General features: G+C 42.7%; 1 protein-coding gene across 4 annotated transcripts in view; it reads left to right on the forward strand.

The window, feature by feature from the left end:
* The first annotated feature begins 9,426 nt into the window (after nt 1-9,426).
* MAMDC2 (MAM domain containing 2) overlaps nt 9,427-12,368 on the forward strand; it is a 57,253-nt gene continuing 54,311 nt past the window's right edge. The window contains exons 1-2 of one of the 4 annotated variants that reach the window (XM_072922465.1): nt 9,427-9,840; nt 10,374-10,487. In XM_072922465.1, the coding sequence (XP_072778566.1) occupies nt 9,777-9,840; nt 10,374-10,487 (178 nt within the window). In that variant the 5' untranslated portion in view covers nt 9,427-9,776. The other 3 variants (XM_072922464.1, XM_030258058.4, XM_030258057.4) reach the window with 3 other exon arrangements.

Here is a 12,368-nt window from a genome sequence, read left to right on the forward strand (position 1 = left end):
GCCCCATGACAGGACAAGAGACAAAGAGAAATATGGTAAATTCTACTTAAAGAGAACAAAAAATTTTTTAGTGCTTGGACAATTAAACAGTGTATCCAGTGTCTTAGGCAGGTGGTGGAGTCTCCATTCTTAGAGATATTAGAAACCCAGTCCTGGTAAACTTGCTGTAGCTGTTATTGTTTGAGCAAGGGTTTTCACTAAGTGACTTCCAAAGATACCTGCCAGCCTCTGAGATGCTGGGACATGGATCTGTGATAAAAATAGATTCCAAAGCACATTTCATGGTAAATTTTAGAAAATCTTATTCATAGAGAAATTACAGGGAGGAATCCCAGCTGACAAACAAATTTGAAAGCATTCTTTCTTTAAAAATTCAGGAGCATCAGATTTCTTTAGTCTGTTATGCACAATGCCATGCAAGTAGTAGCAGAACATGCTCCTATTTATTTGCCCATACACTTCTGTGGCCCTTTCAGCCATGGCTTCACCCCTGTGCAGAAGGTGAGCTAAGTATCACAGTCAGCTGTCATATAACTGGGACTAATGGGCACCATCAATTAATATTATTATTCACAAGCTGTCAGATGGGGTGATGACTTCCAGACCATCAGCCAATTATAGAGGAGATCAGTACAAAGTTAATTAGGAGATGATGTGTTGACAATGCCCAGCTCTCCTTTCCCATAAGGCTAGGTCTGGACAAAGAAGTGAGTAGCCTGATGCTTGGAGGAGGTGGAACAGTGATGAACAGTGGCCCAGTCAGTCGGAGGAAGCTGATGAAGTTGTTGCTATGTCATGGTTACAGATGTAAGATCTGTGTGGGAGCCCTGCCCTGGAGCAGACCAATTCTTGTTGGCCCACCTGTAACTGAGCACCTCACCCCTTATTCTAGGTTTGTTCCCTAGGTGCCTATAGATATTGGCACAATATAATCATAAACCTCTCTATGAGAATTCACTTTGGGCAAAACCAGTTTAGGCACTCCTGTTTGTCTCAGAACACGTAACAATCGATGTCTAGAAACTGAAGGAAACAGTATCTGGCAGCTTGCTTGTTATTGAACCCATCTTGTCATGATGCTAGAACTAAAAATGGAGCATCCCTAACCAGAAGAGAACACAACTCAAAAACATATACATATATTGTGTAAGTCAGTCATAGGACCCAGTCCATGACAGCACATTGCTGTGGAAACCTTATAACCAGGGTCATTAATTATTAGTCATTTCCCCCCTTGGACCTTGCCATATACTGTAATCCTTACTCACTGCTTTTTCTCTACATGGTTGAAAGAAAGCCACAAAATTGTAGCTTTGCTGACAAATGAAATTTGCTTGTTTACCATGATGTGCAGCTTTTGGTGCAAAGACCACTACTGGCTCATTTGACAGTTTATCTGGTGTGAGGTAGCCAGGGTGCACACACAGAGACATTGATCAGATCAGCTGACAGGGCAAAACCACAGCCACAAGAAGGGGTGTGATTTTTGCTTTTCTTTTTTTTTTTCCTAAGTAAAAAAATTTAGAAGAAATAGCCTCATCTGTTTGTTAGCTTTAAAAACAGGATGAAGAACTTCTAAAGTTTCTAGATTTTTTTTTTTCCTTTAGAGATGATCAGTGTGAGTCAGTCATTCCTTCTGTCAATCTGGAAGCATTCATAATGTCCAACAGTCCCTAATAGTTCCTAGGGAACAAATATTTTAACCTGTGGAAGACATTTTTGTCCTTGCAGATTTTCAAATTGGCAAGACTTTTTGGTTGGAAAGCAGATCAGGAATGACAAAGTGATATTCACTCTCTCATAAAAATTGGCTTCTAATGAAAAGAATATACAGGGATTTTTCTTACCTCCCAGTTTTGCATTCTTTATGTTCATTATTTGGGTCCTGTACACCCTTAACTTGGGCTACAAGACATTTCAGTTTGAGAAGCTGCACTCTTCTCACACCAACCTGCAGGGCAAACCAGGAAGTAGACTGAAGTATAAAACTGGGATATGAAATGCCAACCAGGCCTTAACTGTTTAAACAACACTAAATATATAAACATCTGAGCTAATTAGCATGCTGCCCCCTTGCTGAGGAATGAAATGGTTGATTCCAAATGATAAACAACCACCATGTTCATCTCCTTCCTTTCTTGTTCCAGCAATTTCCTTTCTCCTACTATTGTAATAAATGCTGCACTAAAAATTTTCAACAACTGCTTGAGTGCCACAACATTTACAGAAAAGAACTAATTGGTGTAGCAGGGAAAAGAAAGGCCAGTTTTGGCCATGAAACAAGGTGGAAGTCAGATCAGTTGGCAATGCAGGAACACAGCGGAGCTGCCACTCAGGTTTTTCATCAGGCAGCTAACAAGTTATGACCTGTAATCAAAGTAAGCAATACATTCCAGAGATTTTTCTTTGTTGCATGTAATCTGTTGAAATGCTGGCATTTAACATGAGTGGGTTGGGGTACCCTGTGGCAGTACCTGCCTGTACAGTTTTAAATATATTTTTATCTTGTGCCCCATATATTTATGTTATATATCAAATAGAAAAACGAGGAGCAGCTGGAGCTGCCTCTTCGGATGCTTGTAAAAGTGAAGCTATACTTCTTGTGATACTCAGCAATCTCTAGTGTTGAGTGACTGTCCTGATTTCCTTTGCAGTTGTTGCAAAATAGAGAGTATTCTTCACTTTGTTATGAATTTGTAAAACTGCAGCCATAGTTCCTTCAGGCAAACATGCCATATGTATGTCAGCTCTCTTGTTTTTGTAGTGATGGGTTGGTTGTTTTTTGGTTGTTTTTTTTTTCCAATCTCATACACTTTCTGTTTGATGTTGCAACTGGGACTGTTATTGCTGTGAGCATGTCTTTCATTTATGTACATATGTACATATCCTTGCTCTATTTAGCATGTTTCAACAGAAGAAATGGTTCCATGCTGGCAAAGAGGAAGGTCTGACACAGGCAGGAGGAGATACCCACCTTAGAGGTGGAGTACTGCATGACTTCAAGCCACACAAAATTCAAGCCCAGCAGCCAGGTGAGTGCAGTAACTTTCAGCTGTAGGACTTTAAACTCCAAGGATACAATGCTGAGATGGTGTCTGATAGTTTTTTGCTGACTCAGGAGACAGAAAAGCTGAACTAATCCTGTGACAGGAGATCTCTCTTAAGGAGGGCAACCCTTCTTTGCAGGATTTTGCTACTTTTTTGGGGAGAAATTTTGCCTCTGACAGGGCAAAATATTTCAGTCTCAAGAAGTCCCTGGAAAGTTACTTTATAGCAAGATAAGGCACATGCAGGTTCACTTCACTGAATTCTAAAACATAGGCACTAATGATTTTCCACAGCACTGAATAAATCTTCCTTTTCTTGTCTCACTTCCTTTTTCCTCCCCTCCCCCCACTTCTCCATCTCTGCACATATTGTCATTTTTGGCTTTGTCCTCTCTTTTCTACAAATTCTGCAAAAGTAATGTCAGCTGAGGGAGAAACTGTCTGCAGGGCATTTATTTGTACACAAAAAATAATTTACCATGGCAACCCTATTTTTTTTTCATTGTGCAGTCCTCTGCATCATGAAATAGCTTTTGAACAGCTGGGCATTCCCCTGCTTCTTCTGAGGCTGATATCTTAAAGTAATCTTAAAAGTATATTATTATAGGCAAGAACCAATAAACAAAAGGGACACAATCGATATAAAAGGTTTTCTGCAGTTGTCAGTGGCTTTTGTTCATGACAGTAAGAAAGAGTTGCTTATTTTAAAACAATCAGTGATTGTTTTAAATCAGTTAATTTGCTCATATTTGATGTTATAGGCCTAATTATATTTACTTTTACATCTATACTGTATCATCTGGTCCAAATTACTCTCCATGGTGCTTTGTTATTTCTGGATTACCAATTTTTGTTTACAATTTCTTCTCTTACCTGATTCATTCTACAATATCCAAAGAGGATAATGGTACTTGAATGCTTTTTGAGCAAAAAAAATACTTTTCTATTTTCAGAGCAAAATTTGCAGAAGAATACAGGTAGTCTACATTGGAAAGAACAGTTTACTTCGGCCAATTGGACACTGCTCCAATGTGGTCCTCAGATAACTAGCCCAGACCCTGACTTTAAACTAGGTATCTTTGCAGGGAATAAGACCTATTCATGATTCCTGATGTGCACTGGGTTACTGGGTTACAGCTTTTCCTGAGCCCAGCTGCCACCCCAGGTCTTTGGGCTGAGCAAGATGTTGCTGGCATTTCAACTCTGAGGTCTTTGATTTCCATGGCCCTAAACCAAATCCTAACTCTAGCTTTATGCAAAGTAAATGAGAAACCTCTCCCATTCAAAATATATGCTGTTCTTCTACTCTATCCTGTGACCATCTGGATTTTCCTGGAATTTTGTCTTCATGGGAAAACTTCACAATTTACAAGCTAGAGTTACACTGGTAATCATTGTGTAACTGCCTCCTCTAGTATATCTTGTTTCAGAGTACTGTGAATCCCTTTTAAAATGAAAAATATACTCGTGTTGGAATTAATATTTAGGCACTATTTTTGCAAGTAGTCGCTACTCTGTATTTCACAGAATCACAGAATATGGTGAGTTGGAAGTGACCAGTCCAGGTCCTAACCCTGCACAGGACACCGTAAGGGTCACACCAGGTATCTGTACATATTTAAACTCATCTTTTCATGTCAAACAGCAAAGGCTATTATTTCATCTAGCTATAGCTAACTCTCAGTAACTGGACACTCACAGGACAGCTTTAATTGAAGCATTTATTTTTGTTCTCACCTGAGTAGCTAAGTGTACTAAAATGCCTGAATCTTTAGTAGTTCTGTGGGTTTGTCCAGGGACCAAAATCTCCTTGAATATTGATCCCCAAAACCCAAAATATGGTAATATTTCTTCCTTGTTCTTCCTGGGTTCATTTCCTAACTGCTCATCTCTAGCAGAGTATCTGGGGAATTCTAGCACTCAGCTTTGTCTTGTGAGGTCTTCTTTTGTGCTGGTTCCTGTCTCTTGCCAGTGAAGCAAGGTGCTGTAGCTTGGACTTATTCCAAGAAACTCCCTTACATGGATGCATGTGGAAAGGCTACTTTTTACTACTACTTTTCCTCTGTAGTTCTCATGACTATGAGATTGCCCATCTCACTTTGGCTCTCCTGCTTTGCCAAGGATGGTGCTACTCCAGCTCCTACCTCCTGGCTTCCTTTTCTCTTCCACAAGGCTGACCGGCCTATAGTGTGAAGCTGTAGGAGGTACTCTTGTAGAACTGCATTGCTGAGGATGGATTAAGCTTGGGTATTCTTGTGAGATTCCTGATCACTTATACCAACTGCAAAATCAGTGACTTACGCACCCTCCATTGACAGAAAAGGACAGAATTTGCAGCTAAAAGCAATATCCAGGGGCTTTCAGGGGCCATTACCTGACCAGCAGGCCCATTCTCAGCCTTGTAGCCAATGTTTAGATACTGTAAAGTCAGTCACAGAATCACAGAATAATAGAATTATTGGGGTTGGAAAACACCTTTAAGATCATGCAGCCACTAACGTAACACTGCCGGGTCCTTGAATAAACCATGTCCCTAAGAGGTACACCTACATGTTTTTTAAATTCCTCCAGGGGTGATGAATCAACTATTTCCAATAATCTGCTAGATGTCTGGTTTAAAAAAAAAATCATAGAACTCCAATGTGAGAGCAGTGTAAACCATACATTAGCTATTAAACTGAGCATTTTGTGGCTAGTCATTTCTCTGGTGCCTGACTGGCGTCTCCTTTTTTTCCTTTGGTGGTTTTTTTTTGTTTTGTTTTTTTTTGTTTTGGTTTTTTGTTTTGTTTTTTTGAAAGAGAAAGTTGCAGTTTCCTGGTTCTAGCAGAGATTTAACGAAGTGACAGATCACTGGGAATTAACTAATTTACTAATTTCACATGCAGGTGTCATTTTTGACTGTTCCATTTACTCTTCTTCATGAAACCACAATGATGTACAGCTTGAGCCCACTTTGTTCCAGCTGGCTTCCCTTTACATGGAATTAAGCGAGGTCTGAAAAGTATAATCTTAGTAAAATAATACAGAAATTATAAAAAGTAGCCTGGTTATTTTAATGTAAGAGAGTACTTTTAATGTAAGTGGGTTTTCCTGTAGTCTTTTTGTTGCCCCTCACAAAGAGTCAGCTTTATGAAGCAGTGCCTTCATGCCAGCTTTATCTTTCCTGAGATTGGCCTCCTGGTCTTTTCCCTACTATGAGAACCCTGCATATTACAGAATGATTGAATATTTTTAAAGGATTGCTCAGTTCAGCTACTAACTAAATTCCTATCTATAAGTACAGCACTACTTATAGATATACATATATCTCATATATATACATATATACAGCAAATGCTGACTTGACATCTAAAACAGATCAACCCCCTCCTGTAAATTGGCGTGGCTCTGTATCACAACCCTCAGCAGCAGACAATCCTGCCAAGCTCAGTCACAGCAGGATTCCCTACACTCAGCAGGTGACCCAGCACTGATTGCAGTTTCCATTCACAAAGTCAGGTGCTCCTCAAGATCAGTCACCCACTCTCAGCAAACCAGAAGCAGTGAGAGCTCCATGGGTCTCCATATGTAGTTTTCAGCACATCGATTAGTTGATGCAACTTCAGTGCACAGGAGAGTAAATACACAGAATCAAGACACAGTAAGTTGAAACAACATGACAAATGTGTGCATTTTGTTAGGAATAACCCACATTGGGCTGTGCAGAGAGGGACATCCCGAAGCATAATACAGAATCAGTTCCTCAGAGTGTGAATTACTTTCCTCTCTGAGCCATCCCCAAAAGCACACAGGTGTACCTGCTTTGCTGGTAAACACATGTGGCTCATGCCAGAATAGCAGAAGAGATTTCCCCAGTGCTTCAGCTGGCAGTTGCAGTTTGCTGCTAACAGTACAATGTGATAGAAACCAGAAAAATTAAATAATGCTGCCAGGAGTTTTTCCTGCTCATGCCATGGGTACATTTCTTCTCTTACCCCACTCTCAAATGGTAAACCATATGGGAGTAGAAATGTCCAGCAGAGCCACTGGCTGCTAGTACCTTCTACCTTTCCAGTGGAAGTATGCCTACAGCATGACATACTTCCAGAGAATAGAGAAGGCAGCAGCTGCAGAAACTGGCTCATAGGCAAGATCAGAATCATCTGGAATTGTAAATCACAGATACAATGGGCAAAGGACATAAGAAGTAGGGGTATACCAAAGCAAAGTTAGATTAGATCATCTTGGCTCAAATTATTTGTATTTTTCTTATTGAAGATAAATATAAAAAGAAAAAGATGCCAGGCTTTCTGCCTAAGTAGACTTGTAAAGTGTCATGCATGATTATAGTTCCATTAAAGCATAAAAAGAGTAAAATAATAATATTAACACATGTATATGAGAAGACTGAAATTTGAACACTGAAAGGTACTACAAGACCTCATTTCCTTTTCCAGTCCTGATATCCTTTTCCAACTGTGAACAGTACTGGTGTCCAATGTCTGAGAAGAAGTGGAAAGTTTGGATGTGCCTGGGCATGCAAAGAGGTTTTTTTATTAAGTGTATTTTCCAGGATTTCAAAGCAAACACTGGAGAGGACAGTATCTGTAGCTGTGCAGAGAATTTTGAAAAGCTCAGACTTTACTTGCTGCTCGTCTCCTTCTCTGGTGTTTCAGTTAATCTGCAAAAATTGAGTCAAATTAATAAAAGTCAAATGGTAACCTGTGGATTAATTTTGTACTTAAAGCAAGCTCACTTGGTAATAGGAATTGACAGGAGGTGTAACTGGCCTTCTGCCTTACCCCAGATCTCTGCATCCCCGGCCTCAAAAGGCAGTAAGGACAAATGTGGTTTACCCATTTCCTGCTTGCTTAGGAACAAACTGGGTAAGTGCTTGTGGAATTAAACTTGGCCATCTGTGGAAGCCTCTTGTACCTCAAAATGCTCCTATATAACCATTAATGACACTTCCGACATTTGTTTTCCCTTGTGAGATTGCCTGGTTAGCATGGCCTTGATTATGTTACTCCCCAATACGAAGGGAACAACCTAATTAAATCAGCAGGAAAGGATGGGGTGAGATTTCAGGAGACATGAGTCAATAAGGGGCAAAATGCTTTTACAAATTCGTTATTAAGGAAAATGTCTTCTATACAGTTCTTGGAAAAGTGTGTAGTGGGCCACCGAGGTTTTACATCAGTTTCAGAAACTTTAATGTCATCTCATGCACACTCACCTGCTACTTCCTTGGCTCCTGAGAGGTTGCAGGAAGCTGGAGGTGCCAGTTTAAAAACCAGTTTGCACATAGTGCTGTAAACTTTGGCGGCTGACATGTGCAGCTAAGCCATCTCTGCTAAGAGGTGGAATATCTTGGATATCAGCAAGGAAAAAACTGAGGCCATTAGCCACTTCAGCCGTTCTTAGTGAGTGCTTATATTGGTGAGTCATTAGTATCAGTTGGCTATTTGTGCCATCAGCTTCTCAGAAATGGTGTATTCTAGATAATGCCCTATACTCAATCCTGTGTAAAAATGGGCATGTGTCAAAGCTGCTGAAGAAATTTAGCTAATGAACTGCCTTAGAACTGAAATTATTCATGGATATACTGAAATTGGCCAGAATCACTTGGGGTAACTCAATTTGAAGGCTTAGAAAGCAGGCATTCTTTATCCACACAGGACACATAGAGGATCAAACTCTCCTCATTCTGTGTGTGAGGTGAGACTTTACAATAGGGAGTTTATCCATCACAATCATACATGTCCATTAAAAGGTGTTTCTTATCTAATACATAAATATCACTTCCCTAAAAAATAATTTACACATATCCACTTCCTGCTGGAAGTCCTTTTATGGTCCTGGAGAGTAATAAAAGGGGTCTCTGGTCATCATATTCACTGAATGCTTTGATATTAAAATATGGTAATAAAACGGAAGTCTGTCTTTTAAATACAACTGTGTGCCACCAGTCAGATCTGAAAAGTATGCTATGTCTGCAGTCCTGATTAGACAAATAATTTCTGTACTTGCAGTGCAACAAATTAAGTGATCTTAATCTCTTTTAGATGTGAGGTGAGGGAAGGCACTGAGGCAGTTGGCCTGGAGACCCTGTCCTGTGAGGAGAGGGTTCAGCGGGGAAGAGCGATAACTTTGGCAACATCCAACAGCAGTCCTGGACAGGAGAGGGATAGAGGAAATGCAGCATCAGGACTCATCAGAGTGGTACATGGCTGGAGAGTGAGAGGGAGTAGCACAGCTGAAACAGTGGAAATTCAGAGCATTCACAAGGAAGAAACACTTTCCCCACAAAAACAGCCCAGGACTGGAGTCAGGGCCCAGGCAGGTGTCACCAGCCTGGGAGGTTATCAAACCTCAACTGTGCAGCCTGGTCTAAGCTCAAAGCTGCCTCTGCTTGGGCTGGGTTTGAACTGGACATCTCTCATGGTCTAGTCCTGAGTTATTCTGTAAGCGTATGAGCTGCATCACTCGGAGTATCTCAGCAGCTGCTGGACCATTCTTAGCTTAAAGTGCCAGGGTACCCTGCCATGGTCCTCTGGAGGTCAGGTTTAGTGGAAGGGAAGGTTGGAAGGGCAAGGCGTGATAACATGGGAGCTCTGGTGGGGTGAGAGCCCCTTTGTTCTCTGCAGATGTGTTTGAGTGGGCATGTTGCAGTTGTGCACAAACACCTGACAGCGAGTACGTCAGACAGAGCCAAACTCTTCGTGTAGTACCCAGTGACAGTACGCAGCAATGACTGGAGCGATGCACCGTGTACAGGGAGAAACGCGGGGGAAAAAAAAACAAACACTAAAACGTAAGAAAGCACATTTTCCCTTCGTGGGGGGTGGTACTCTTCCGCAGGTTGTCCGGAGAGAAGGTAACCCCCATTCTGGAGGGCACTCCAGCCTCAGCCACTCCGGCCTTGAGCCACCGTCGGGGCCGACCCCGCTTGGCGAGAGGAGTGGGACGGGCCGCCCACCCGCGGTGTCCGCGGTCCCTCCCCGTTCCTCCCCTGCCTGCCCGGCCGCGCTGGGAGCCGAGCGGCCGCGCTCAGCCCCGCCGCACACCGCGCCCCGGGCCGGCCGCGCTCTCCCCGCCCCGGGCCGGCCGCGCTCTCCCCGCCGCCGCCAGTGGAAGATGCTGCGGCTCTGCCTGCTCGCCGCGCACGGTAAGGGCGGCGGGGCCGATGGTGCGGCTCTGCCCGCTCGCCGCGCACGGTAAGGGCGGCGGGGCCGCCTCCCGCCCGCCCGGGACGCGCCCGGCGCTGCTCCGGGGGCAGCGGCGGCCCCCAGCCGGCAGCCCCCGGGCCGAGCGCGCCGTGACCGTGGCTCGTTTTTGTTCTTGCAGCTCTACGGCTCGCCGGGGCGGCCTTGCTTGCGCCCGGGTCGTGCACCTTCGAGGACAGCGCCTGCGGCTACCAGTGGGACTACGCGCATCTGCCCTGGACTCTGCACGGGGAAGGTGAGAGCGCCGCCGCTCCGGGCTTGGCTCCGGGCTTGGCTCCCCCACGCTCACCTCCCGCCCGGCGCTGCCGGAGCCCGCGGCGGGGCGGCGGCAGCTCGGGGTGCTGCTGCTGCCGGCGGTGCCGCGCCTCTCGGTTTTCCGTCCAGCCCCTCCCGTGTGCGTGACAGTCCCCTGCCAACAGGCAGGCCCTGCTGGGAGGCGTCTACACTTCCCCGGCACAGGTATCTCTGCAGGTTTCTGCATGACGCCTCAGAGATCTCCTTTCTTTCTCTGTCTTTCACGTGTTGTTGGGAAAAGGTGTCCTTTATCAAGTCCTCTTTCTAAAAAAAACCAGTCACATCGGTCCCATTCCTTATGCATTATTTTCCTTGTGCATTCCTTACGCATTATTTTTTTTCCTAAATGTATTTTGGGTTCTACTCCAAAAGTGAATGCATTTCCAGGGCAAGAGACAATCTTTGGCAAGAGTGTCTTTGCAACATGTTCAGTTTAGACTTTTCTCCGATTTATAGTACCTCCAGTTCAACAGAAACAGTTAAGTCTTTCAGTAAGTTGTATTAGGCTTTACAAGACTTAATGCTATTGAAAAGAATAGTCAGTCACTGCACAGAGTTTTCTTGCAATTGTAACTACTTGTTAAGTTCTCAGTGTGGGCTCCAATTTTTGACAGAATCTACATGAACAAAAGACTGAACAAAAATATACACAGCATGGTGTAACTGGGTGATAAAATAATTTTTGATTATGTTCTCACCAAATTGTCATTCATGAAGTGAAAGCTGTGCTTACACAGAAAAAGGGACTGTGTTTTAAAGTTTTTAAGCCCAAAAAAAGATGCCAAAAATAATGAAGAGGTGACTATAGATAAACAGAGATAGACAATCCCTCAGAAACCATTATTCAGTGCTCCATTCAAAACTGGCTGGTCCAGTTTTGTATTCCACTTGTCTCTCAGTTGAGAAAAACGTTTTTTCCCCCGGATTCACACCCAGTTCTCACCTATGCAAAATAAGTCACCTTCATTATTACTCTTTAGATCAGTCAGTAGGCTTCGAGAATGTGCAAAAAACTCTAACTCAGAAAAGCCTGCAAGAATGTAATAATTGAAATACGTTATTTTTCTCTTATTTATTTCTTAGTTTATTTATTTAAATATACATTGATTTTCCTGCATTTTTGAAGGTACTAGTGGAAATTTAATAACCCTCTTTGCTGTCCCAGCTATGCCTCCTAACACCATGCCCTCTTTAGTCTGTCTGCAAAGCAGCACTTCCTCCTTGTGATTTATAGGCTATTTATAGTTTTTTTTATACTACATGGTAGTAATATTGATTCAGCTCCAAGGGACTGTGAGTTGCTGGTAGCAAAACCTGCAGAAGTGGGTATCTATCATGTTGTGCACATCCACACTACAGTGTTTCAAGATGTAGGGATCTTTGACTAGAGATTTGGATCAGCAGCAGCCTGCTTTTTTTGGTGCACAGAACACAATTTTTGTTGCCATAGTTTGATCTTTCTTTACAAACAAACATACCAGCGACTGCACAGCTTCTATTATTGCACATCTTATTTTCAGAGATACATAACTGAACTGTTATACTCTGGGAGGATATGTGGTATACCAGCTTTTGTAATAGGCATAGTTCTATGCTCATAGTCAGCATTTCCATTATAAACAGTTTTTCCGCAGTCTGTAATTTGATCGTAGCAAGACATTCTGTGCAAACATTCGGTACACAAGGTATTATGTTATTACTTCTCCTTAGAAATACATTCATAGAATCACAACTAAATCTAGTTGAAAATAATTCATTCTCATCTACACAGTAGGTGTGCAAAACTAGTCTTCCTTAGATGCTCTTCCATTCTTTTGTCTTA

Source organism: Taeniopygia guttata, chromosome Z (assembly GCF_048771995.1).
Source record: "Taeniopygia guttata chromosome Z, bTaeGut7.mat, whole genome shotgun sequence".
Taxonomy (NCBI): Eukaryota; Metazoa; Chordata; class Aves; order Passeriformes; family Estrildidae; genus Taeniopygia; species Taeniopygia guttata.